The sequence below is a fragment of the Salmo salar genome, chromosome ssa09 (assembly GCF_905237065.1).
Source record: "Salmo salar chromosome ssa09, Ssal_v3.1, whole genome shotgun sequence".
Taxonomy (NCBI): domain Eukaryota; kingdom Metazoa; phylum Chordata; class Actinopteri; order Salmoniformes; family Salmonidae; genus Salmo; species Salmo salar.
Genome location: NC_059450.1, coordinates 110170068 through 110196079, shown reverse-complemented (window position 1 = coordinate 110196079; position 26012 = coordinate 110170068). Strand labels below are relative to the sequence as shown.

At 42.8% G+C, this 26012-nt stretch overlaps 1 protein-coding gene across 1 annotated transcript in view; it reads left to right on the top strand.

Moving 5' to 3' along the window:
• The window catches only part of nyap2a (neuronal tyrosine-phosphorylated phosphoinositide-3-kinase adaptor 2a), a 145051-nt gene that overhangs the window by 42405 nt on the left and 76634 nt on the right, over positions 1-26012 (top strand). Inside the window, exon 3 of the mRNA XM_045724307.1 lies at positions 2275-2582. Within this exon, the coding sequence (XP_045580263.1) occupies positions 2275-2582 (308 nt within the window). The remainder of the gene's footprint in view (positions 1-2274; positions 2583-26012) is intronic.

The window sequence follows — 26012 nt, the reverse complement described above, 5'->3', positions numbered from 1 at the left end:
TAGAAATACAAAGAACTAGAAAGAACATAGAAATACAAACATAGAACATAACCCAAAACCCCCCGGAATACATAAATCAATACCCTACTAAACAAACCACCACCCCGAACCATACAAAACAAATACCCTTCTTCCACGTCCTGACCAAATACTAATACAATTACTCCCTCTGCTGGTCAGGACGTGACAGCAGCGATACGCCATCCCATCTGGTTTGCGCTTCGTGGGACTATCATTTGTTTTTCAACAGGACAATGACCCAAAACACACCTCCAGGCTGTGTAAGGGCTATTTGACCAAGAAGGAGAGTGATGGAGTGCTGCATCAGATGAGCTGGCCTCCACAATCACCCGAACTCAACCCAATTGAGATGGTTTGGGAAGAGTTGGACTGCAGAGTGAAGGAAAAGTAGCCAACAAGTGCTCAGCATATGTGTGAACTCCTTCAAGAATGTTGGAAAAGCATTCCAGGTGAAGCTGGTTGAGGGAATGCCAAGAGTGTGCAAAGCTGTCATCAAAGGGAGGCTACTATATATATAATATATTTTGATTTGTTGAGTACTTTTTTGGTTACTATCTGATTCCATATGTGTTATTTCATCATTTTGATGTCTTCACTATTAATTCAAATTCAGCAAAAAAAGGAACACCCATTTTTCAGGACCCTGTCTTTCAAAGACAATTCGTAAAAATCCAAATAACTTCACAGATCTTCATGGGAAAGGGTTTAAACACTGTTTCCCATGCTTGTTCAATGAACCATAAACAATTAATGAACACTTGTGGAATGGTCGTTAAGACACTAACAGCTTACAGATGGTAGGCAATTAAGATCACAGTTATGAAAACTTAGGACACTAAAGAGGCCTTTCTACTGACTCTGAAAAACATCAAAAGAAAGATGCCCAGGGTCCCTGCTCATCTGCGTGAACGTGCCTTAGGCATGCTGCAAGGAGGCATGAGAACTGCAAATGTGGCCAGGGCAATAAATTGCAAGGTCCGTACTGTGAGACGCCTAAGACAGCACTACAGGGAGACAGGACGGACAGCTGAACATCCTCGCAGTGGCAGACCACGTGTAACAACCCCTGCACAGGATCGGTACATCTGAACATCACACCTGCGGGACAGGTACAGGATGGTAACGACAACTGCCTGAGTTACACCAGGAAAGCACAATCCCTCCATTAGTGCTCAGAATTTTCTGGGATTCTGTGCTTACTCCTTTTTGGGTTTGTGAGTGGAGGCTACAAACAAACATAAACCCGCCGATTAATACTTTGATGAACTTTACAAGTGAGACACGATATTTTACTCTAAAACTTGCTATTTTGACTGTAGGTATATACTGGGTGTACAAAACATGATGAAACATTTCCATGAGAGGTGCATCTTTTTTTGTATTTATTTTTAATTTACCCTTATTTTACCAGGTAAGTTGACTGAGAACACGTTGTCATTTGCAGCAACGACCTGCGGAATAGTTACAGGGGAGAGGAGTCCAGGTGAAAGGTATGATCCCTTATTGATGTCACTTGTTAAACCCGCTTCAATCGGTGTAGATGAAGGGGAGGAGATAGGTTAATGAAGGATTTTTAAGCCTTGAGACAATTGAGACATGGATTGTGAATGTGTGCCATTCAGAGTGGGCAAGACATAAGATTTACATGCCTTTGAATGGGGAATGGTAGTATGTGCCAGGCGCACCGGTTTGTGTCAAGAACTGCAATGCTGCTGGGTTTTTGACGCTCAACAGTTCCCTATGTGTATCAAGAATGGTCCACCACCCAAGGGACATCCAGCCAACTTGACACAACTGCATTGGAGTCAACATGGGACAGCATCCCTGTGGAACGCTTTCAACAGCTTGTCCTTGTAGAGTCAATGACCCAACATGGTGAATTGAGGCTTGGGCACCTCAATAATAGGAAGGTGTTCTTAATGTTTTGTGCACTCAGTGTATATGGGACAGATAGGACACATATTTAAGCTGTCTGTATATATTCTCTGTTGTTGTTGTCGTGTGTGTGTGTGTGTGTGTGTGTGTGTGTGTGTGTGTGTGTGTGTGTGTGTGTGGGTGTGTGTGTGTGTGTGTGTGCATGTGTGTGCATCAGCTGTTATAGTCATAGGCAACTTGGTAATATGGAGGAAAAGATGCTTTTTGGGTCCATGATTGTGTCCTTGCATCTATGACATTTGGTATGTCTGAATCATTTTGCATATGTAATGTGATTTATGGATGAAACAAAATTATTTAAAAGATGTTTCCTGGCAGGATCGGTGAGGATGTGGCGAGGGCGACGGAGGGAAGCTACGCAGGGAAACACTTCCGCATGGGCTTCATGACCATGCCAGCACCCCAGGACCGCCTTCCCTCCTCCTGTGGCCAGGGCTTCACTGTGCGTTCCCAGTCTCTACACTCCGTCGGCGGGGGTGATGAGGATGGGAGCCCCAACTCCCGTAAGCAACCGCCGCCCAAACCCAAGAGAGACCCCAACACCAAGCTCAGCATCTCCTCTGAGGGTGTGAACTCTGGATCTGCGTCCAGCAATTGCAACAGAGACAGCTTGGTCAAGTTTGACCGTGAGTGGCCTGGGCTGTGTGTGTGTGTGTGTGTGTATGTGTGTGTCCATGTCAACTACAAATTAGATTACTCTTCTTATGAGGTAGCCTGGTCCTATATATTGTATATGGAAAGACAACAAAAGAGACGTTGGCTACAGCACATACAATATGGGAATTGGCATCTTATTTGGTACATGCAACAAGACAAACAAGACAAACAAATAAGATTTTTTAAGGGTTTGACCAAATTAGGCCTATACACTGTATAGCATTTGTAAATGCATCAACAGCTATTGTTTCAAACCAACCCAGAATTTATCTAAAAATAGACAATTCAATAGGCCTAGGGATTCCTAGGATTTCAGATATAATGATGTGTCCAACATATATGAATTAAAGCCAGACTAAGTCAGTGGCTCAGATGGAACTATCCAAGCAGTAGACACATCTCTTTAAATGTTGATATTTGTGACCCATTTCAGGAAACTAGGCGTATGTCACGGGTCACTACATTTGAACATAATCTTTTTTTAAATCAAAATCAATTCAAATATATTTAAAAGCCCTTCTAACATCAGCTGATATCTCAAAGTGCTGTACAGAAACCCAGCCTAAAACCCCAAACAGCAAGCAATGCAGGTGTAGAAGCACGGTGGCTAGGAAAAACTCCCTAGAAAGGCCAGAACCTAGGAAGAAACCTAGAGAGGAACCAGGCTATGAGGGGTGGCCAGTCCTCTTCTGGCTGTGCCGGGTGGAGATTATAACAGAACATGGCCAAGATGCTCAACTGTTCATAGATGACCAGCAGGGTCAAATAATAATAATCACAGTTGTTGTCGAGGGTGCAACAGGTCAGCACCTCAGGAGTAAATGTCAGTTTGCTTTTCATAGCCGATCATTGAGAGTATCTCTACTGCTCCTGCTGTCTCGAGGGAGTTGAAAAGAGCAGGCCTGGGACAGGTAGCACTTCAAAATGCATTTTGTGGCAGAAATGCCTTCTGGAACATGTGAACTTTCATGTGCCTTAATAACAAATGTGTACGCCATCTGTAAATAAAAATAAAATAGTTAAATTATGAGCCTAGTTGGTTTAGCCACAGAGGAAGTAAGCAACCTTCCCGCTAGCCATGATTGGCTGAGATAATGAGTGGGCTGGACATGCCGAGAGGTGAGTTTGGATTGGTCTGCCATATAGCACGCTTCTGTCTATTTGAGCTGGTTAGTATGTGTAGGTAATCCTGTCTAACGCGGCTTTTTAAAACAAATATATTGCTTAGTAGAACTGCATAAGTGTTGCTCTCCACTTTCTGGAGGACCGAGTTTTGAAATCAGTGGAATTAGAGTATGACAGCTAAGGAGATGGAGAAAACACCTGTCTCCGGATTACATCTTCAAACTAAGGGCAACCATGGCATCCGTGACAGGGAGAAGCGTCCAACCATGATGTATACGGGTAAGATAGTCTAGCCAGCTATATTTTCCAAAATTACATGTTTCTAATTTGGACATAAAGTCTTTTCATTTCAGGTTAAAGTGTACTGTTAGCTAGCTAGCTAACATTAGCTGGCTGTCTCGCTAGCTAATGTTACATGTATGATCTTATTATTTGTATCTCAGAGCCATTTGCTTGGCTAGTTATAGCCTAATGTTAGCTAGCTAACATTTAACCTGGTTGGTTAGATACCTGCAGATTCATGCAGGGTAGTAATGTCATGAGTTGGGATTATGGTTAATTGTTTACCTAGCTACATGTCTTAACAAAATACTCCACTATGCAAGGAACCATTTGGGGTGCAATTCAGTCTGGCCATCTACTCCGATTTCAGAGCACTCTCGTCTGAGTGTGCCAGAGTGCAGAATAACTGATGAATTTACAAATGCTCAACACCCATTGAGTGTGGCCTGTATCAATACACGTTGGCAAAAAAGCGTAATTAAATTGTGGCCAGCTGCACAGTTACAGCTGCACAGCTCTGGATGACATGAAAATAGCCTAGCCAGCTCTGCTAGGGCAAGTAAAATGGTCAGAGGGGGGTGTTCTCTCATTTGTGTCTGGAAGTAGCTAGCAAGTTAGCCAGTTAGCTTGGGTGTTTGACTGCCGTTGTGAGGTCAGAACATTCGGATCAACCCTACTCATCGGCCAGAGCGTCCAGTGTGCATCCTGAATGCTCCGAGAGCGAAACACTCTGAATTTACGAACAGACAATCTGACAGCACAGTTGCAGTCACCAACGCTCTGGATAACATAACAGCCTAAACAGCTCTGCCACAGTGACTAATGTTCAGTGAGCTGTTCTCTCATTTGTGTCTGAAAGTATCTAGCAAGTTAGCTTGGGTGCTTGCCTGCTGTTGTTAGTACAGAATGTTCGGATCAAACTTTAAAGAGATGGGTGGGACTAAAGCTTAAGAGGGTGTGAACGATGCTGAATCGATGTAGACAGAGAAGGGCTCTCCAGTAGCAGTACCAAAAATATTCAAAGGCCATTTTCTCAAAAGTGAGTTTACAAGTTGATCCACCTCCAAAGCAGAATTACGTTCCCATTGTTCCTCAACTGTAGTGTATGATATACAATTTTCAAGCTCTGAGTCTCTACTTTTATCCAATGTGAAAAACACAATTTCAAATGTTGCTACATAAGACCGATTTGAGCCAGTCTGTCACATTTGGTTTGCTTTGTAAACCAAAAACATTTCAATATTACTTTTGTATTACAGTAAATAGCCTAAAGTTAAGGTTATCTTACAAACTAATGTAGTACTCAACCTTAAAATGAGTAACACATCACTGCCCACATTTTGAGGTTAGTGTAAGTATATACATTTCTTCTTCTGTAATCATATAAAGCAACGGTGTGCATGTTCAAGATAACATGCATAGGTCCTTGCAGGTCTGTGGAGAGCTTCACTATTGCTGTAAAGAACTCGAACGGCATTGACCACTTGCACCATGTACTTTTAATGTAATCTCAACTGCAGTCCAGGTCTTTTGGTTCTGCTATTAGATGAAGCACAGTGATGTTGTAGACCTATAAATAAACAGAATATCTGACATTGTATTCCCATTGCAACTTTGCTGTGCTCTTAAATATTTGAAAGCACATGTAGTGATTAACATTTGGGCGACAACTAAACCAAAAATCTGGTATTGTTTTTCCATTGGAATTTGGTTGTGCTTTTAGATGGTTGAAAGCATAGTGATAACACAAAAGGAAATTCATCAAACTTTTGGCTGTCTTTTTGAGTGGGTGAATATAGGTTGTAATCTCATTGATCAACATCTCAAATAAATATTACCCAATTATTCACTTTACTCCACCTACAGTACATGCACATATTACCTCAATTACCTTGACTAACCTGTACCCCCGCACATTGACTATTTTTTTTAAACTTAAAAAATATTTTCTTAACTCTTATTTTTCTTAAAACTGCATTGTTGGTTAAGGGCTTGTAAGTACGTTTTTCACGGTAAGGTCTACACCTGTTGTATTAGGCGCATGTGACAAATAAAATGTGATTTTATATTATATTCATATTGAAATGACATGGTGTTCCCATGTGGGATGGGGCTGAAAAAATCTAAACACTCTCAAATGTATAGATAGAGCTATGTATGTATCCATAATAACAAAATCATAGTTTAAACCTTGTTTTGTGGCAATACAGTGTTTGTTTACAATTACTTTGTTTTACAAGCAAAGGAGTAAAACCAGCTTATATTTAGGGTTCTGATGGGGTAAATCAGTTGAACTAAGCTCCTGAAACATTTAAGTTATATTCTTCAAGAATTAATCACTATAAATCATTAATTAAAAGTAAAAAAATTATGTAGCAACTGCAGATTGCCCATTTGAGGCAAATGTGTTCCTCATGAGGAGAGAGGCATCTATACCCAACTTAGTGATTTTGTCAAACTGGGGTGTATCTTTATGTGTGTGTGTCAAATAAAATAAATTGTATTTTTCACATGCGCCGAATACAACAGGTGAAGACTTTACTGTAAAATTCTTACTTACGAGCCATTTCCCAACAAAGCAAAATTTAAAAATAAATAAATGGTAAAACAGTAAATAGCAATAACAAGGCTATGTACATGGAGTACCGGTACATAGCCAATGTACAGGGGTATGAGGTAGTTGAAGTAAAATGTACATATAGGTAGAGGTAAAAGTGACGAGGCAATTGGCAATCAGGATAGAAAATAAACAGAGTAGCAGCAGCGTAGGTGGAGAGTGTAAAAGTGTATGTGTGTGTGGCGTCAATATGGATATGTTTGTGTGTTTTTTGTTTGTGTGTGTGTGTGCTGTTCAGATACCTTTTGGCCCCAGAATTGTCGTAGCAGAGTGTGTATGGCTTGAGTGGCTGGGGTCTTTGACAATTTTCTAGGCCTTCCTCTAGGCAAAGGGTGGCTACTTTGAAGAATCCCAAACACTTTTTTGGTTACTATATTTTATTTTTTTTATTTTATTTCACCTTTATTTAACCAGATAAGCTAGTTGAGAACAAGTTCTTATTTACAACTGCGACCTGGCCAAGATAAAGCAAAGCAGTGCGACACAAACAACAACACAGAGTTACACATGGAATAACCAAGCGTATAGTCCAGGGGTCACCAACACGGTGCCCGCGGGCACCAGGTCGACCCCAGGGACCACATGAGTCGCCCGCAGGCCTGGTCTAAATATAGCACAACTCACTAGTGAGCTGCGTCTGAAATGTAATTGTATTCTGTTGCTATTCTTTTTAATCACACTTGCATTTATATATATTTAAAAATGACAATATCTTAAAAATATTTTCATTATACATGAGTTTAGATAAGTTTAGGTGAACTCTGACCTACTCTAGTTCAAAGGTCAGTATTGTGCGCATGAAAAAAACAGTGCTCGTGGAGAGTAAGCTAGCGTGCGCAGCGAAGAAAACAAAAGTGATCGGCTTTGAGCACGTGATAACTCCCGTTGTAAAAATCATAAACAACATACGCTCCAAAGCAAAACAGCACAGTATTTTCAAGGTGCTATTGGAGGAGATGTCAGCTGAATATGGTGACCTGCTGCTACACACAGAAATCCGATGGCTCAGCAGAGGGCGAGTTTTACTTAGTTTTTTGTAACTTTTGGGTGAAATCAAAGAGTTCAAGCAGTCCAAAGGCGAAGACGTCTCACTGCTAGAGGACACAGAGTGGACACTTGACCTTGCTTTTTTGACGGACATTACTGGGAAACTAAACGACTTGAACTGCAAGCTGCAAGGCAAAGGTAAGACTGTTGTTGATCTGATAAGTGCTTTAAATGCATTTAAAGCCAAGATGAACATTTTCTCTGTGGATTTACAGAAAAAAAGGTGCTGCACTTTCCCTCTGTGCAGTCGGTGCTGAAAGACAATGCTTCTGCATCTGAGACATTTGACAAAGTTGCAGAAAAGTACTGTGAAGTCATAAACAGACTTGGGCAAGAGTTTGAGAATAGGTTTTGTGACCTTCATCAGCTTGAGCCATGTGTGTCGTTCATTTCCAATCCTTTCATGAATGTGGACACAACATTCTTTGCTGAGCAACTAAGTGCAACGTTGAACTTGGATGCTGGACAGGTGGAGATTGAAATCATAACATTGCAAAATGACCTCCACCTCAAAGCCAACCAGGCTGCACCAAACTTTTGGTGCCTTGTTGACACAGAGAAGTACAGTGGAGTATGCACAGCAGCTATGAAGGTTGCTAGCCTGTTTGGTTCAACCTATCTCTGTGAATCAGCGTTTTCTGACATGAACTTCATCAAGAACAAACACAGAACACGCCTCACTGATGCACATCTGAAAGACTCACTCACAATTGCAGTGTCAAGTTACACACCAGATTACAATACACTAGTGAACAGCATGCAATGCCAGTCTTCCCACTAACAAAGAAACAGATACCAGATGTTGTCAGTGGCAACATGGCAGTGCCATGGCGAAGTTGAATTAAAATATTGAAGAATTGTGTTCAATTTAAAAGTGTGTTAAAAAATGCTGCAGATTTGGTCATTAGTTCAAAATGTGACAAGATTCATTTAAAAATAAGTTGATTTTTCTAACATTACATAATTGAAAACTTTTTCAGACAGTGCAACATAGTTCATGATTTGTCAGTGGCTAGTGAAAATGGGACATTTTTCCTATGAAATGAAGTGATGTAAGTGATCATCTGAAAATGTAACAATTACTGAGATTAAAGTGCTGAATATTGATATCTGGTTCCCACCTTATTGTCATTGTTGATAATTATTGTGAGAAATTATTAATGTGATCAGTGTCTTCACATAGATCAGTATCATTAATCATTATAATAACGTATAACTAAAGGCAAACTGAGCAAATGTGTTATTTCAGAAGAGCGTATCAAACTGGTAGCCCTTCGTATGACTCAGTACCCATGAAGTAGCTCTCAGTTTCAAAAAGGTTGGTGACCCCTGGTATAGTCAATAACAGAACAGAAAAAAAGAAAGTCTATATACAGTGTGTGCAAATGGCGTGAGGAGGTAAGGCAATAAATAGGCCATAGTAGCAAAGTAATTTAGCAAATTTACACTTGAGTGATAGATGAGCACATGATGATGTGGAAGTAGAAATACTGGTGTGCAAAAGAGCAGAAAAGTAAATAAAATCAATATGGCTATGAGATAGGTAGATTGGGTGGGCTATTTACAGATGGGCTATATACAGCTGCAGCGATCGGTTAGCTGCTCAGATAGCTGATGCTTAAAGTTAGTGAGGGAAATAAGTCTCCAGCTTCAGCGATTTTTGCAATTCGTTCCAGTCATTGGCAGCAGAGAACTGGAAATAAAGGCGGCCAAAGGAGTGGTTGGCTTTAGGGATGACCAGTGAGATATACCTGCTGGAGTGCGTGGGTGTTGTTATCGTGACCAGTGAGCTGAGATAAGGCGGAGCTTTATCTAGCATTGACTTACAGATGACCTGGAGCCAGTGGGTCTAGCGACGAATATGTAGCGAGGGCCAGCCGACTAGAGCATACAGGTCGCAGCGGTGGGTGGTATATGGGGCTTTGGTGACAAAACGGATGGCACTGTGATAGACTGCATCCAGTTTGCTGAAGAGAGTATTGGAAGCTATTTTGTAAATGATATCGCTGAAGTCGAGGATCGGTAGGATAGTCAGTTTTACAAGGGTATGTTTGGCGGTGTGAGTGAAGGAGGCTTTGTTGCGAAATAGGAAGCCGATTCAAGATTTAATTTTGGATTGGAGATGTTTAATATGAGTCTGGAAGGAGAGTTTACAGTCTAGCCAGACACCTAGATATTTGTAGTTGTCCACATATTCTAAGTCAGAACCGTCCAGAGTAGTGATGCTGGTTGGGTGGGTGCGGGCAGTGAACTGTTGAAAAGCCTGCATTTGGTTTTACTAGCGTTTTAAAAGCAGTTGGAGGCCACGGAAGGAGTGTTGTATGGCATTGAAGCTCTTTTATACAGAATGGTGTCATCTGCGTAGAGGTGGGTTAGGGAATCACCCGCAGCAAGAGCGACATCATTGAAATATACAGAGAAAAGTGTCGGCCCGCGAATTTAACCCTGTGGTACCCCCATAGAGACTGCCAGAGTTCTGGTCAATAGGCCCTCCGATTTGACACACTGAACTCTGTCTGAGAAGTAGTTGGTGAACCAGGCGAGGCAATCATTTCAGAAACCAAAGCTGTTGAGTCTGCCGATAAGAATGCGTTGATTCACAGAGTCTAAAGCCTTGGCCAGGTCGATGAAGACAGCTGCACAGTACTGTCTTTTATCGATGGCGGTTATGATATCGTTTAGTACCTTGAGTGTGGCTGAGGTGCACCCGTGACCAGCTCGGAAACCGGATTGCACAGCAGAGAAGGTACGGTGGGATTCAAAATGGTCAGTGATCTGTTTATTAACTTGGCTTTCAATGACTTTAGAAAGGCAGGGCAGGATGGATATAAGTCTATAACAGTTTGGGTCTAGAGTGTCACCCCCTTTGAAGAGGGGGATGACCGCGGCAGCTTTCCCAATCTTTAGGGATCTTGGATGATACGAACGAGAAGTTGAACACTGGTAATATGGGTTGCAACAATGGCAGCGGATAATTTTAGACATAGAGGGTCCAGATTGTCTAGCCCAGCTGATTTGTACGGGTCCAGGTTTTGCAGCTCTTTCAGAACATCTGCTGTCTGGATTTGGGTGAAGGAGAAGCTGGGCAGGCTTGGGCAAGTAGCTGTGGGGGGTGCGGAGCTGTTGGCCGGGGTTGGGGTAGCCAAGACGAAAGCATGGCCAGCCGTAGAGAAATGCTTCTTGAAATTCTCGATTATCATGGATTTATCGGTGGTCAAAGTGTTACCTAGCCTCAGTGCAGTGGGCAGCTGGGAGGAGGTGCTCTTATTCTCCATGGACTTTACAGTGTCCCAAAACTTTTTGGAGTTAGAGCTACAGGATGCATATTTCTGTTTGAAAAAGCTAGCCTTTGCTTTCCTGACTGACTGCATGTATTGGTTCCTGACTTCCCTGTAAACGTGCATATCGCGGGGACTATTCGATGCTGGTGCAGTCCGCCACAGGATGTTTTTGTGCTGGTCGAGGGCAGTCAGGTCTGGAGTGAACAAAGGGCTATATCTGTTCTTAGTTCTAAATTTTTTGAAAGGGGCATGCTTATTTAAGATGGTGAGGGAAATTACTTTTAAAGAACGACAAGGCATCCTCGACTGACCGGATGAGGTCAATATCCTTCCAGGATACCTGGGCCAGGTCGATTAGAAAGGCCTGCTCGCAGAAGTGTTTTAGGGAGCGTTTGACAATGATGAGGGGTGGTCGTTTGACCGCGGACCCATAGCGGATGCAGGCAAGGATGCAGTGATCGCTGAGATCCTGATTGAAAACAGCAGAGGTGTATTTGGTGGGCAAGTTGGTCAGGATAATATCTATGAGGGTGCCCATGTTTACGGCTTTAGGGTTGTACCTGGTGGGTTCCTTGATAATTTGTGTGAGCTTGAGGGCATCTAGTTTAGATTGTAGGTCTGCCGGAGTGTTTAGCATATCCCAATTTAGGTCACCTAACAAAACGAACTCTGAAGATAGATGGGGGGCAATCAATTCACATATGGTGTCCAGGGCACAGCTGGGAGCTGAGGGGGGTCTATAACAGGGGACAACAGTGAGAGACTTATTTCTGGAGAGATTCATTTTTAAAATTAGAAGCTCAAACTGTTTGGGAATAGACCTGGAATGTATGACAGAACTTTGCAGGCTATCTCTGCAGTAGATTGCAACTCCTCCCCCTTTGGCAGGTCTATCTTGATGGAAAATGTTGTAGTTGGGTATGGAAATCTCTGATTTCTCGGTGGCCTTCCTAAGCCAGGATTCAGACACGGCGGAGTGTGCTAAAGCGGTGAGTGAAACAAACTTAGGGAGGAGGCTTCTGATATTAACATGCATGAAACCAAGGCTTTTTCGGTTACAGAAGTCAACAAATGAGAGTGCCTGGGGTCACGCAGGGCCAGGGTTAACCTCCACATCACCTGATTCCATATGTGTTATTACATAGTTTTGATGTCTCCACTATTATTCTATAATTTAGAAAATAGTAAACAAAGTAAAACTCCTGAATGAGTAGGTGTGTCCAAACTTTTGACTGGTAATATATATATATATATATAGGAAGAGCTGGTTTTACTCCTTTGCTTGTAATATATATATATGGTTGCTCCACCAAAAGTTTTGCGATTATGCTGCGGTACTTAGAGGTAATTTGTGGTTTAGTACGGCACCTTGCGTCACCACTTCATTGCTCCAGACCAGCGCAAGGGGGCGTTAGAGCACTGATTATGCTTTTGGGTCCTACTGTGTCTCTAACTAACAATGAATGGGTGACAAGAACCTAAATAGAAATTTATAATTGTGCACGACTTCAGTATTACTTACTAAAACTGTTGTTACAATAAGGTTTTTATTATGTTATTAGGATTATTTTGCTCTTACTGTAGTACTGTAACCCACTCCCAACCGGTCACGTTGTAGGGGCACAAAGGTCTGAAACACTGCATAACAGTGCAAGCTACATTGCCACAGATGCTGGTTCAATACTGTGCTGGGCTTGACTGGGAGACCCATGCGATGAATGTAGGTTTTTGGTTTCTCTCCCTCTAAAAACAAAAATAAATCATTCTTGATAACAAACTGGCTTTATTTACAAATGAGTAACAATGTCTCACCCCATGTTCAAGAATGGCCTTTTTCCTTGCTCATTTTACTTTATTTACAAACAAAATCATCTCCAAAATATTGTTATTTTTTAAACAAAGCGATTATTATTAATTAATTTAGAATTATATAAAAGCCTCTTAGATATTCTCACAGATATATTATTAACCCTTTTATTAGCAGGACAATATATATTGGTCATGGCCCCCGAGTGGCGTGCAATGGGATTGCCTTGCAGTTCTCCTGCTATATCCACTGAAAGCGCGCGAGGTTCAAGGCACAAGGGCAGGGGGCAGAGCTGGCACAGAAGACAGACTTAGCCCATGGGGAATGGAGGAGGAGGGAGGGGGGATGGACCCCCACCCCGCCAACTGGGTAGCACAGATCAACACTTTAAGGGGCATTGCTCTAATAATAGCGCTGACGAGGGAAACATTCCCGCTGTACAATAGACTTGCCTAGATGGAGGGTAGGGGGAGAATTCTATTGTGAAATGTATTTCTAAGTTAGGTATTATCATTATGTATCACATCTGACCGTGATTGGTAGTCCCATAGGGCGGTGCACAATTGGCCCAGTGCTACTCTCCCTAAAAAAACTGAAATAAATGTTTTGGCTTTTACAAATATTATTTTGGCCTTTATTCAGATTACAAATCGCTCACTTGAGTTTTTTTGAAAATGAAATAACCTCCAAAATATCGTTAAATATTATCAAGTTGATGGCACAGTCATATAGCGGCACCTACATAAGCTGTGACTCACTCATTCATGGCTTTGGATCAAAATAGATAAATACCAACATTATTTCTGATAGTCTTTAAAAAAATATTTTTTTTAGTTATCCTGACCTGGACACCATGTACAGTATTATAATAGCCCATTGTGGGCTATTAGCAGGACAATATACCTTTACCAACACCTCTCTGTATTTTGATACTTTGCGGATTGGGCCTCCCCAGTGGCCCAGCAGTCTAAGTCACCGCATAGCAATGCAAAATGCTTTGCTAGAAATACCCTCTGGGTCATTATGAAAGTCACTGCTCTCCCTTACTCTCTGGGTCATAATGAAAGTCACTGCTCTCCCTTACTCTCTGGGTCATTATGAAAGTCACTGCTCTCCCTTACTCTCTGGGTCATTATGAAAGTCACTGCTCTCCCTTACTCTCTGGGTCATTATGAAAGTCACTGTTCTCCCTTACTCTCTGGGTTATATTTACACTACAGAGTGGAGAGGATGACCTTATGACACCAGTGATAAAAACAGGGTCATGATGTTGGTGCTCTTAAGGTTACACAGTAACACGCTGCGCAAATTCAAACTGGCGATAGTGTTTGGAGAAGATGGATTACTGTGGGTGAGGTGGGGTGGGGGGAAGTGTTCTGGTTAGGTGTAGCGAAGATTTATTTAATTTTTTATTTAACCTTTATTTAACTAGGCAAGTGAGTTAAAAACAAATTCTTATTTACAATAACGGCCCACCAAAAGGCAAAAGGCCACCTACAGGGACAAGGGCTGGGATTAAAAATAAAAATATAGGACAAAACACACATCATGATGAGAGACATCACAACACTACATACAGAGAGACCAGCACAAAACATGGTACAAACATTATTGGGCAGGATGGGAAGGGGTGATTTACTGGTTAGAAGGTGAAGACAGGGGTTTGGAGTGAAGGAGCTAGAGACAGAGGAGGAGTGTAAGGTGCTGGGTAGACGAGTGCGGTCCTGACGGCATGCCAATAAGATGTCTCCTCTGTGTGCAGAAAGGTGTACACACACACAGCTGGAGGGCTCCCAGCATCAGTGTGTGTGTATGTGTATGTGTATGTGTATGTGTATGTGTATGTGTGTGTGTGTGTGTGTGTGCGTGTGCGTGTGCGTGTGCGTGTGAGAGAGGGGGAAGTTAAAGGACTAAAGGAAAAGGAGAGTGAGACATTGGTACCACAGACAGAGAAGAGAGACAAAGAGAAAGAGGGAGAGAAAGAGAGAGAGAGACAGAGAGGCAAAGAGAGAGAGAGGGAAAGAGAGAGAGAGCGAGAGAGACAGAGTGAGACAGACAGAGACAGAGAGAAAGACAGACAGAGACAGAGAGAGAGAGAGAGAGGGGGAGAGAGAGAGATAGAGAAAGGGAGAGAGATAGACAAGGCAAGAAGGGCCTAGTGTTGAGTAATGTGCTGTTAAGTGGTGTAGGTCTTATTTATTTAATGGGCATATTGAAGTTAGAAGCATTAGGATTTGAATCAATTGCCTACAACTATTTCGGCATCATTTCACGCTGCTCTGAGACAAGCATGGGGACTGGTCTTGATAAATCAATGACATTCTTATTTTCACTGAATCTCCGTTTGGGTATTGGTTTGACTACAATTATGGTGTAGAAATGTTATGCTCTTAGTGTAACCTTTAGATAAGAACAAATTCTTATTTACAAGGACAGCCTACTCCTTCCTCCCAGTCAGGGAGTTGAACCCCGGTCTCCTGCATGCCTGCGCACAACACAGGAATTCTTTAGCTAAATAGCCCAATATTGTGTAGACTACTCCCAACCATCAAGTTGTACAGCGACTTATTTTCCATTCCATCCTAACTGAAACCCAGAGGATTTCAACAAGTATCAACAACGTAATATTAATCAAATGAATCCCAAACTGTAAAAGTAATTGGAAAGGTAGATACAAATTATTTCTGACATTGTGGTAACAATAAAGAATGTTAACAAGATGTAAACAAGATGCTGTGTTTTAATTTTCAGTAGTGATGGACAGCTGGTGGCATTTTGAAAACAGGTTTTCGAGCATTTGTAGCCCGATTATCAGGACAATAGACTCTTTATAGACCGGCTACTGTATGTGTGAACACCCCCCTACCTGCAATATATTCAACGCTTAAGTACTCTGAAGTGTTACATTTCTCACACAAAACAGCGATACAGTATTTCTTCATCATCTTTATGTTTTCGTTAATAAAACAACTTGAAAAAAGACATTCAAAATGCAGAAGGTTAATTAAACTACATTTTAGTTGCACTTCCACTTGTCACGTTCGTCGTAAAGATGGGACCAAGGCGCAGCGGGAATGTGAATGCTCATCTTACATTTTAGTCTTCTTTATTTAATGAGAAGAAAATGAAACAAAAACACTTAATACAAAAAACAACGACGAGAAACAGTCCTGTAAGGCACACAACTACACAAGGAACAACTACCCACAAAAACCCATGAAAAAACACCCCTACTAAATAAGACCTTCAATTAGAGGCAACGAGAAACAGCTGCCTCCAATTGAAGGTCAAACCAATAAACTAAGCATAGAAATAGATAAACTAGACACAGACATAGAAATAGACTAACATAGAACAATGTGTTTTGGGGTTTGTTGGGCAAACACCCCCAGCCACGTCCTGACCAAACTACAATAACAAATAACCTCTTTACTGGTCAGGACGTGACAGTACCCCCCCTAAAGGTGCAGACCCCGGATGCGCCTCAAACCAAAAAAACACAAAAATAAACCCCAAAACAAAAATAATCCCAAACTAAAGGGAGGGAAGGGAGGGTGGCCACCGTCACCGACGGTTCTAGTGCTACACCCCCCCCCTCCCCAACCCACCTACTATGGAGGTGGCTCAGGCTCCGGCCTTAGTCCCCAACCTAACCTGGCCACCGCTGCTATAGGCTCAGGGCTAAGGCGCGTCGCTGGAGACCTCGGGCTGATGCGCGTCGCTGGAGACCTCGGGCTGATGCGCATCTCTGGAGACCTCGGGCTGATGCGCATCTCTGGAGACCTCGGGCTGATGCGCGTCGCTGATGCGCGTCGCTGGAGACCTCGGGCTGATGCGCGTCGCTGGAGACCTCGGGCTGATGCGCGTCGCTGGAGACCTTGGGCTGATGCGTGTCGCTGGAGACCTCGGGCTGATGCGTGTCGCTGGAGACCTCGGGCTGATGCGCGTCGCTGGAGACCTCGGGCTGTTGCGCGTCACTTGGCAGCGCCGGACCAGAGGGCAACTCTGGCAGCTCCGGACCTGATGGCCGTCTCTGCAGGCTCCGGACCGGAGGGCCGTCTCTGCAGGTTCCGGACTGTTGGACGTCGCCGGAAGCTCTGGACGGGGAACTGTCGCCGGAAGCTCTGGACGGGGAACTGTCGCGGAAGCTCTGGACTGGACAGGCGCACTACAGGCCTGGTGCGTGGGGCTGGCTTTGGAGGCGCCAGACTGGTAACACAACCTCAAGGCCAGTGCGAGGAGCAGGACGTACTAGACTGGGCTGACGCACTGGAGGCCTGGTGCGTGGGGCAGGTACTGGAGGTACCAGACTGGAGACACGCACCCCAAGGCTAGTGCAAGGAGCGGGAACAGGACGTACTGGACTGGGCTGACGCACTGGAAGCATACTGCGTGGTGCTGGCTTTGGAGGCGCCAGACTGGAGACACACACCTCAAGGCTAGTGCGAGGAGCAGGAACTGGATACACAGGGCCATGAACAAGCACTGGAGGTCTGGAGTGCACAGCCTGCACAACCCGTCCTGGCTGGGTGGTAACAGTAGCTCTGCACGAGCGGAGTGCTGGCACAAGGCGAACAGGGCTGTGCAGAGGCCTGATGGCTGCCGTGCGTAGAGCAGGCGTAGGGTAGCCTGGGCCTAGGAGACGCACTGGTGGCCAGATGTACTGCGCAGGCATACCCCTACCTGGCTGGATGCCCACTCTTGCACGACACTTGCTAGGAGCTGGAATCTCTCGCACCAGACTGTTCGTGTGCATGGGCGAGATCGTGCGCACTTCCGCATAGACCGGCGCTTTTCTGATCCGCTGCTCCCCATAATAGGCACGGGGAGTTGGCTTAGGTCTATTGCCTGACCTAGCCAAACTCCCTGTGTGCCCCCCCAAAACAATTATTGCGGGTACCTCTCGGGTTTCCTTGCCAGCCGTGTCCCAGCATAGTGTTCTCTCCAATCTCCTGCTGCCTCCGCTCTCCTGGCTTCCTCCACCTGTTCCCATGGGAGGCGATCTCTTCCAGCCTGGATGTCCTCCCATGTGTAGGATCCCTTTCCGTCCAATATCTCCTCCCATGTCCATAACTCCAAATCCCTCTGCTGCTCCTTCCTCCGCTGCTTGGTCTGTTGGTGGTGGGTAGTTCTGTCACGTTCGTCGTAAAGATGGGACAAAGGCGAAGCGGGAATGTGAATGCTCATCTTTATTTAATGAGAAGAAAACAAAAAAAACACTTAATCAAAAAAGAATGATGAGAAACAGTCCTGTAAGGCACACAATTACACAAGGAATAACTACCCACAAAAATCCATGAAAAAACACCCCTACTAAATAGGACCTTCAATTAGAGGCAACGAGAATCAGCTGCCTCCAATTGAAGGTCAAACCAATAAACTAAGCATCGAAATAGATAAACTAGACACAGACATGGAAATAGACTAACATAGAACATTGCCCAACAAACCCCGAAACACATTAAACAAACACCCCCTGCCACGTCCTGACCAAACTACAATAACAAATAACCTCTTTACTGGTCAGGACGTGACACCACTCTGCTCCACGACCAAGGGTAAAACCTTGCTGAGATGATCAATGTATTTGTTGCATTGTAGTACCATAAATTTCTCTAGTCAAAATGTCTGATGGCCTCAAGTTTGGAGACACCTACTAATTCTAGGGTTTTCCTTTGTTTTTCCTTTTTTCTACATTGTACAATAATAGTGAAGGCATCACAACTATGAAATAACACATATGGAAAATGTTACAATCAGTTACAAATTCGTATTTACTAGGACAGCCTACTCCTTCCTCCCCATCAGGAATTGAACTCCAGTCTCCCACGTGCCCACACAACACAGGGATTATTTAGCTAAATAGCCCAGCACTGTAGCCGAATCATGACCGTCACGTTGTACAGTTGTGGCCAAAAGTTGAGAATGACACAAATATACATTTTCCCAAAGTCTGCTGCCTCAGTTTGTATTATGGCAATTTGCATATACCCCAGAATGTTATGAAAAGTGATCAGATGAGCTGCAATTAATTGCAAAGTCCCTCTTTGCCATGCAAATGAACTGAATCCCCCCAAAAAACATTTCCACTACATTTCAGCCCTGCCAAAAAAGGACCAGCTGACATCATGTCAGTGGTTCTCTCGTTAACACAGGTGTGAGTGTTGACGAGGACAAGGCTGGAGATCACTCTGTCATGCTGATTGAGTTCGAATAACAGACTGGAAGCTTCAAAACGAGGGTGGTGCTTGGAATCCTTGTTCTTCCTCTGTCAACCATGGTTACCTGCAAGGAAACACATGCCGCCATCATTGCTTTGCACAAAAGGGCTTCACAGGCAAAGATATTGCTGCCAGTAAGATAGCACATAAATCAGCCATTTATCGGATCGTCAAGAACTTCAAGGAGAGCGGTTCAATTGTTGTGAAGAAGGCTTCAGGGTGCCCAAGAAAGTCCAGCAAGCGTCAGGACCATCTCCTAAAGTTGATTCAGCTGCAGGATCGGGGCACCACCAGTACAGAGCTTGATCAGGATTGGCGGCAGGCAGGTGTAAGTGCATCTGCACACACAGTGAGGCGAAGACTTTTGGAGGATGGCCTGATGTCAAGAAGGGCAGCAAAGAAGCCACTTCTCTCCAGGAAAAACATCAGGGACAGACTGATATTCTTCAAAAGGTACAGGGATTGGACTGCTGAGGACTGGGGGAAAAGTCATTTTCTCTGATGAATCCCCTTTTTGATTGTTTGGGGCATCTGGAAAAAAGCTTGTCCGGAGAAGACAAGGTGAGTGCTACCATGTGTCATGCCAACAGTAAAGCATCCTGAGACCATTCATGGTCTCAGGATGCTTTTCTCAGCCAAGCGAGTGCACTCAGTCACAATTTGGCTAAGAACACAGCCATGAATAAAGAATGGTACCAACACATCCTCAGAGAGCAACTTCTCCCAACCATCCAGGAACAGTTTGGTGACAAACAATGCCTTTTCCAGCATGACTGAGCACCTTGCCATAAGGCAAAAGTGCTAACTAAGTGGCTCGGGGAACAAAACATCGATATTTTGTGTCCATGGCCAGGAAACTCCCCAGAGCTTAATCCCATTGAGAACTTGTGGTCAATCCTCAAGAGGCAGGTGGACAAATAAAAACCCATAAATTCTGACAAACTCCAAGCATTGATTATGCAAGAATGGGCTGCCATCAGTCAGGATGTGGCCCAGAAGTTAATTGACAGCATGCCAGGGCGTATTGCAGAGGTCTTGAAAAGAAGGGTCAACACTGCAAATATTGACTCTTTACATCAACTTCATGTAATTGTCAGTAAAAGCCTTTGACACTTATGAAACGCTTGTAATTATACTTCAGTATTCCATAGTAACATCTGACAAAAATATCTAGACACTGAAGCAGCAGACTTTGTGAAAATTAATATTTGTGTCATTCTCAAAACCTTTGGCCATGACTGTACAGCACCATACAGAACCCTGAGGGCTTTTCGGTTTTTTTTGGAGTAGAAACACCATAATATTAATCAAATGAATTAAGCCAAATTTCTTAAAATCAGGGCCTATATACTATGTTCTTACAAAAAAATGTTTTAAATAGTCTTATACAGCCACTATTGAAGGCTTTCAAATGCTTCTCAAATATGCCCTCTGGTGGACAAGCTAGCGCTAACTAGCATTAATGGTAGTGGTTGGCACTTAAATAACGTGCCATAGAATTCTGCGGCAGCCTGCAAGCTGTGCTGCAGTACGCTGCAACTTTTAAAGGACGAACCACTGTAGGCTATTGTGTAATGGAATATTTTCCCTTGTGTGGTAGGTTTTGTTGGTTTTGGCATTCTTATGTATGCGTCATAACAGCCATAAAATAAGTACCGTGGTAGGTTTTGTTGGTTTTTACACTCTTATGTAGGTGTCATAACCAGCCATAAAATAACACAATATATGTCACAACAGGTCTAAAAAAAATGTGTCATGTCCATGTTATGAAATGGTCATGACCGTGTTATAAGATGTTATGCATTAGTGTCAAGTAAAGTCTTACCAGACATTGTTTATGTGACCTGTGTTCATTTTCTATAAGGCCTGCTACAAGAAGTTGGTCATTATTAGTGGATGTGCATTGTGCATCGTTCTGGTTAAATTTGTAACAAAAATTGCATTTTCATAACCATAAAAGTGTGTGATTACGGCACATGAAAGTTCACAAGTTCAAGAATACATTTCTGCCAAAAAACGCAGTTTGATAAAAAAATATTAAAACGGCTCTCCTGGGAAATCATGACTTACGACATACGCCTAGTTTCCTGAATCGGGTCACAAATAAAGGTTAAATAAGAAATTAACAAATATAAAAAATAGTGGGTCTTATCGTTCTGGAAGGCTTATATTTAGCATAGGTATAATTTTACAAGCCCTACATTCATTAGATCAATCCTGACTCATTGAAATGCAGTGTATTGACCTATAATTGCCCAACAAATATTTTTTTCTAGAAAACATTAAAATAAATAGTGAATCGCTCACAAGTTTTTGAAACAATCGAGTTATGATTTTTAGGCCACATCGCCCAGCCCTAGCTTGGCGGGAACGCTGATCTTGTCCACGTGGAAGAGAGAAGTGTGGAATGCAATAGAGATTGTGTCATCTGTGGATCTGTTGGGGCGGTATCTGAATTGGAGTGGGTCAAGAGTGTCTGGGATGATGGTGTTGATGTGTACCATGACCAGTCTTTCAAAGCATGGTTACAGATGTGAGTTTAGGTAGGTTACCTTTGAGTTCTGAGGAACAAGGACAATGGTGGTCTGTTTGAAACTTGTTGGGATTACAGACTGGGACAAGGACATTTTGAAAATGTCCATGAAGACACTTGCCAGCTGGCACTTACTGATGAAACCCCTGACTGATGTGGTAAACTCCTCAATGTTATCAGATATTCCAGTCTGTGCTAGCGAAGCAGTCTTGTAGCTTAGCGTCCGCTTCTTCAGACCACTTCCATATTGACCACTGGTACTTTCTGTTTGAGTTTTTGCTTGTAAACAGGAAACAGGAGGATGGAGGCATGGTTTGATTTGCCGAAGGGATGCAAAGGCCTTGTATGCGTTTCGGTGGGTAAAGTAAAAGTGGTCCAGAGTGTTAGCGCCTCTGGGGCACAGGACAGGTGTTGGTAAAAGTGGGGTAAAACGCATTTCAGTCTCCCCACATTAAAGTCTCATCCCACTAGAAACGTTACCTTTGGGTGAGCATTTTCCCGTTTGTTTATGTCACAGTCATTTCCCCAAGCTGCAGTAGCAGCACGTTGGTAGCAGCAGTAGCAGTGTACTGCTGCTGTGCAGTATATGCCTACACTCTGAATCTTTCAGGAGAGAAATATAGGATTCTTCTCCTCAGCATTGTCTGTATGCAGATGTCATCACTTCCCTCTCTCCTATCTCTCTCTGTTCCCCACTTTACACTCTTGTCATTCATCTCTTAGGCTTTCACATCTTCATACATACTACGGTTGAATATATTCACGGTATTTTCCAAATCTTCCATCCTGAGAATAAATAACTTTTCTCCCGGGTAACCTGGTGTTTCCAGCCAAAACCGGAAGTGTCATTTAAAAGCTTATAAAGCACATAAATATGTCTGAATTTCATTTGAGCTTTGATCGGCATTAAAATTCAAGCCTGATGCTACCTGAGCTTGATGAGCCATACATTACTGATATTTTATGAGCTAAAGATATTTTATAAGCCCAAGCCCAAAAAATCCAAAATGACTGTGCCGTTATCCAACACATGGATAGCACATTACGCACTACAGAAAAACTTAAAAGCCCATAGATGTAGCTATGCTGTCTTGGGTAAATAAATTAAACAAGCTCTAGTAGGCAAATCTTTTTGAGTGTGGACTGTGTTACTGTACTGTATTATACTGTATTATATACTGGAATTACACACCTCATTGAAACTATGAAGCTGGGAGAGAACATGCAATGCTGGTGCAATGCTGGTGCAGGACATGCGGCCCACAAAGTTGCAATTATAGGCTAGCGAATTTGATTTTAATTTTGAAATATAATACGACCTATTTTAAAATTGTTATGTTTAGTAGGCTGACCCATATATACCATTCATAATATTTATCCTAATGTTGTGTGATTTATGCTGCTGCTACTCTCTGTTTATCATATATGCATAGTCACTTTAACTTTACATTCATGTACATACTACCTCAATTGGCCCGACCAACCAGTGCTCCCGCACATTGGCTAACCGGGCTATCTGCATTGTGTCTCACCACGCGCCACCCACCACCCGCCAACGCCTCTTTTAGACTACTGTTAGTCTCTGTTCATCATATATGCATAGTCACTTTAACCATATCTACATGTACATACTACCTCAATCAGCCCGACTAACCGGTGTATGTATGTAGCCTCGCTACTTTTATAGCCTCACTACTGTATATAGCCTCGCTACTGTTATTTTCACTGTTGTTTTTATTTCTTTACTTTACTTACCTATTGTTCACCTAATACCTTTTTTGCACTATTGGTTAGAGCCTGTAAGTAAGCATTTCACTGTTGTATTCGGCGCACGTGACAAATAAACTTTGATTTGATTTATTACTCTCTCTTATTACTCTCTCTCTTACTTCATTCCTTCCTCGCTTTCAACAGTTATCTGACATTTGTTTTGTTGTCCTTATCAGCATTGTAATGACATGATTGAATAATATTGGACTAGAATAAGATGCAGATGGCCTTCACGAAGACTGAATGGTTATAAATAACTGGTCTTTTTCACTGGACTCCAGGAGTTAAGAAGCATTTTTGAAGGCGTGAGGCCATGCATAACCCATTATTCATTAGCTAAATATAAGGCTAACACTGCATAGAATGTATTACTTGAAAGAGTTAGGGTAGGACATCTACATACACATCATTATCAAAAGTATGTGGACACTTGCTTGTCAAACATCTCATTCCAAAATCATGGGCGTTAATATGGTGTTGGTCCCCCCTTTGCTGCAATAACAGCCTCCAGTCTTCTGGGAAGACTTTCCACTAGATGTTGGAACATTGCTGCGAGGACTTACTTCCGTTTAGCCACAAGAGCATTAGTGAGGTTGGGCACTGATGTTTGGCGATTAGGCCTGGCTCACAGTCGGCGTTCCAATTAATCCCAAAGGTGTTTGATGGGGTTGTAAGGTCAGGGATCTGTCTAGGCCAGTCAAGTTCTTCCACACCGATCTCAACACACCATTTCTGTATGGACCTCACTTTGTGCACGGGGGCATTGTCATGCTGAAACAGAAAAGGGCCTTCCCCAAGCTTTTGCCACAAAGTTGGAAGAACAGAATCGTCTACAATGTATGCCAGTATGCAGTAGGGTTAAGATTTCCCTTCACTGAAACTAAGGGGCCTAGCTTGAACCATGATAAACAGCCCCAGATCATTATTCCCCCTGCACCAGACTGTAGAGTTGGCACTAAGTATTGGAGCAGGTAGCGTTCTCCTGGCATCTGCCAAACCCAGATTCGTCCGTCGGACTGCCAGATGGTGAACCGTTATTCATCACTCCAGAAAAGTCATTTCCACTGCTACACAGAGTCCAATGGTGGTGAGCTTTACACCACTCCAGCCAACGCTTGGCATTACAATATTAGGCTTGTGTGCGGCTGATAGGCCATGGAAACCCATTTCATGAAGCTCCCGAAGAACCGTTCTTGTGCTGATGTTGCTTCCAGAGGCAGTTTGGAACTTGGTAGTGAGTGTTGCAACAAAGGCCAGACAACTTTTTATGCTCAATGCACTTCAGCCCTCGGCGGTCCCGTCTGTGAGCTTGTCAATGTAAATAGTCCGGGTGGCCATTTTATTAATTGTTCAGCAGTCTTATGGCTTGGGGGTAGAAGCTGTTAAGAAGCCTTTTGGACTTAGACTTGGCGCTCTGATACCGCTTGCCATGTGGTAGCAGAGAGAACAGTCTATGACTTGGGTGACTGCAGTCTTTGACAATTTTTTGGCCTTCCTCTGAAACCGCCTAGTATATAGGTCCTGGAAGGTAGGAAGCTTGGCCCCAGTGATGTACTCTGCCATACGAATTACCCTCTGTGGCACCATACGGTCGGATGCCGAGCAGTTGAAATACAGTGGTTCCTCCTTTAAAAGTTGCTGTGTACTGCGGCGCAGTTTGCAGGGTGCTGCAGAATTCTATGGTACATTATTGTGTGAACCCCTGGTACCATTAATGCTAGTTTGTGCTAGTTTGTGCTAGTTTGTGCTAGTTTGTGCTAGTTCGTGCTAGTTTGACCAGAGGGCATCTTTGAAAAGCTTTTGAAAGCCTTCAATAATGGCTGTACTAGAGAATGCAGGCACGCAGGGAGACCGGGGTTCAATTCCCCGACTGGGAGGAAGGAGTAGGCTGTCCTTGTAAATAAGAATTTGTTCTTCCCTGATTCCATATGTGTTATTGCAAAGTTGTGACATCTTCACTATTTTTCTACAATGTGGAAAATAGTAAAAAAAAAAAAATAAAAAAATAAATAAATAAAAACCTGGAATGAGTAGGTGTGTCCAAACTTTTGACTGGTACTTGCTCAATTAAAATTGATTAATATTATGGTATTTCTATCCCAAGGAAAATGAAAAACCCTCTGGGTTTCCACGGAACGGAAAATATGGCGCTGTACAACATGACTGTTGGGAGTACAGTACTGGGCTATTTAGCTAAAGAATCCAGTGTCCTGCGGGAGACCAGGGTTCAATTCCCCTGACAAGGAGGAAGGAGTAGGCTGTCCTTGTAAATAAGAATTTGTTCTTAACTGAATGTTACACACAGAGCGTAACATTTCTACACCATAATTATAGTCTAACCAATACCCAAACGGAGATTCAGTGAAAATAAAAATTATTGATTTATCAAGACCAGACCCCATGCTTGTCTCAGAGCAGTGCAAAACGGTGCTAAAATAGTTGTAGGCTAATGATTGAAATCCTATTGCTTCTAACTTCAATATGTCCATTAAATAAATAAAACCTACACCACTTTTAACAGCAACATTACTCAACACTAGTGAGACTCACAGTAAACCTACAATATATTGAAAAATATGACAATAATTACATATAGAAGATTGGAGGATATTTCTGTAATTCAGTGATATTTATTCCCATAGTAATTCTTATGGATCCATAACTAAATAAACAAACAATATGCATTTTTAAAGAGTATTTTTATCATTATTTTATT